The sequence below is a fragment of the Meleagris gallopavo genome (genome assembly GCF_000146605.3).
Source record: "Meleagris gallopavo isolate NT-WF06-2002-E0010 breed Aviagen turkey brand Nicholas breeding stock chromosome 20 unlocalized genomic scaffold, Turkey_5.1 Chr20_random_deg7180001686581, whole genome shotgun sequence".
Classification (NCBI taxonomy): Eukaryota; Metazoa; Chordata; class Aves; order Galliformes; family Phasianidae; genus Meleagris; species Meleagris gallopavo.
The window spans coordinates 1-2,084 of NW_011099512.1; the positions used below are offsets into that span (position 1 = coordinate 1).

Below are 2,084 nucleotides of genomic sequence, written 5' to 3' on the forward strand. Positions count from 1 at the left end.
AACCTGTAAAGGAATAAAACCCTGAACAGTTTCAGGGAAAGGAAACACAATACGTGTATGTTAGCTGACTGATTTTCAAATGGAAGCCCTGGAAACCAGCTTAAAATCAACAGAAAATGTAACAGCCACATCTGCAGTATTAACTGCTGTTCCTTTTTAACCTCCTGTGTAAATTAAAATGGGACAATGCTTTCACCGCAGGCATTGAGAGTTGCCTTCAGAACACAGGCTTCAGGGCAGAGCAGCGTCAGGATTCTGGCTTATTTTTTTGTGGAAACAACTACTTCAGGAGGTGACTACCACTGATGACAAATGACAGATAGCTGCCTGAGTATGTAAACTTAAGTCAGTGAGCGGAGTGGTTCTTGGTTATGTGCCAGACATAGAAAGCTGCCAGTCAGAAGAACAGCCAATCTTGTCTTTCTTCTGCCTGACTAGTCACTATGTCAGCCAAGGAACTGTGGTTCAGGATTCCCTGGCCCTTGTATTCGCGTAGTTCAAAGCAGTCTGCATCACCCACTGGCTTGTGTTCTTCCACGGAAGACCTCTATTTAGGACATCCTTATACGCTGCAGTAGGAGCATCAGGGGAAAACCGTGGGCAGAGTCAGTGACTCTGAACAGGAATTACTGCCTGTATTAGCGAGTGTTTCAGTATATATTGTGCTAATACCTTCTGTGCCATCTGGCTCTGCCTGCTCTTCACGCTGCTTCTGCTTAAACTTCAGGTTGCCATAGTGCATGACAGCCCCCGTCAGCTTGTAAATGGCTGTTTTTTCATCAGGAGTGAAGCCCAGGATGTCAATGGCACTCTAACAAAGGAAGAAGTGAAGAATACTTAGACGTAAGTACCATGCCTGCTTCTAGGTCAGAGTCTACCCAAGAAAACTTCTGTGCACTGCTTACATCAGTGGCCATCAGCTCCTCCTGGTCATTAATGCTGGGCACTGTGATCTCGCCTTGACTCACGTAGTGATAGTCATATGGGTTGGTGGTGATCAGCAGCATTTCTGAGAAGAAGGACAAAGCACGTACAGATCAAACAGAATTGGCATGAAAAAGAATGAAAGAGATTGTTCAGTGTACTGTGTTTGGAGAAGTTCCTACCAATTAGCTCCGGCTTCTTGTTGGACATGATCTGATAAAAGATGTGGTAGCTTCTTTCTGCCTTGAGCTGGAAAGTGACCCTGGACTTCTCCAGCAGATCTGTCAAGGATGGTAAGAGAAACTTAGCACAAAAGGCAAGGATGATCAGAAAGAAACATGACCAATTAGGCCTGGAGGGTCTCTTACATGTTTCGATGTCAGCAGAAGCCAGTTTGCCTGTGGCACCAAAGTGGATTCTGATAAATTTACCCTGAAAGAATAAAAAATAAGTGGCCTAGGTCCACCTTCCCATCTCTGACTGTGAAAATATTTCATTTGTTGTGCTGATGAGGAAAAGAGTCGTTTCTTCTTAGGCCAGGCAACTTACAAAGCGTGAGGAGTTGTCATTCCTCACAGTCTTGGCATTCCCAAAAGCCTCCAACAGAGGGTTGGCACTGATGATTTGATCCTCAAGTGTCCCCTAAAACAGAAATCTTGCTATGCTTCAGCTCAGAAAACTGTCTGACAGTTGCAGGGTCCTACTTTTAGAAGCTTACCTGCATTTTGCCCGCTGGCTGCTCCTCCTTCTTCTTATCTCCGCTGGCTGCAATTGTTGCAAAGTACTGGATGACACGTTTCGTGTTCACAGTCTTCCCTGCACCGGATTCTCCGCTGTCAAACCAAACAGAGAAGCAGAGAGCGTGAGGTCAGGGAGAAGGTACACACAGGGCACAGGGCAGCCCCGCAGGGACCCGAGCAGGGAGCGTACTTACGTGATCAGGATCGACTGATTCTCGCGGTCTGTGAAAGAGGCAAAAGGAAAGTTTAACCATTGTCCAGAGAAGCACTGCGCTGACTTAAAAGCAAAGCTGTAAGTTAGAGCTTCTTTTGAAGCACCAATTCCCAGGAAAAAGAAATGGATTTGCTTCCATATCCCTCAGTAGCAGCACAAATGGAGGCATACAGCTGTCAGGGGCGCGTGGTCCTCACACAAACTGT

General features: G+C 46.2%; 1 protein-coding gene across 1 annotated transcript; it reads right to left on the minus strand.

The window, feature by feature from the left end:
- Positions 1-10: 10 nt before the first annotated feature.
- Positions 11-1,970, minus strand: LOC109364207 (myosin-1B-like; the record flags this gene model as incomplete). Its single annotated transcript, XM_031557493.1, has 7 exons — positions 11-811; positions 906-1,009; positions 1,107-1,205; positions 1,293-1,356; positions 1,474-1,566; positions 1,643-1,757; positions 1,859-1,970. Coding segments are annotated over 7 exons (815 nt in total), but the record flags the coding sequence as incomplete, so codon positions are not given.
- Positions 1,971-2,084: the final 114 nt, after the last annotated feature.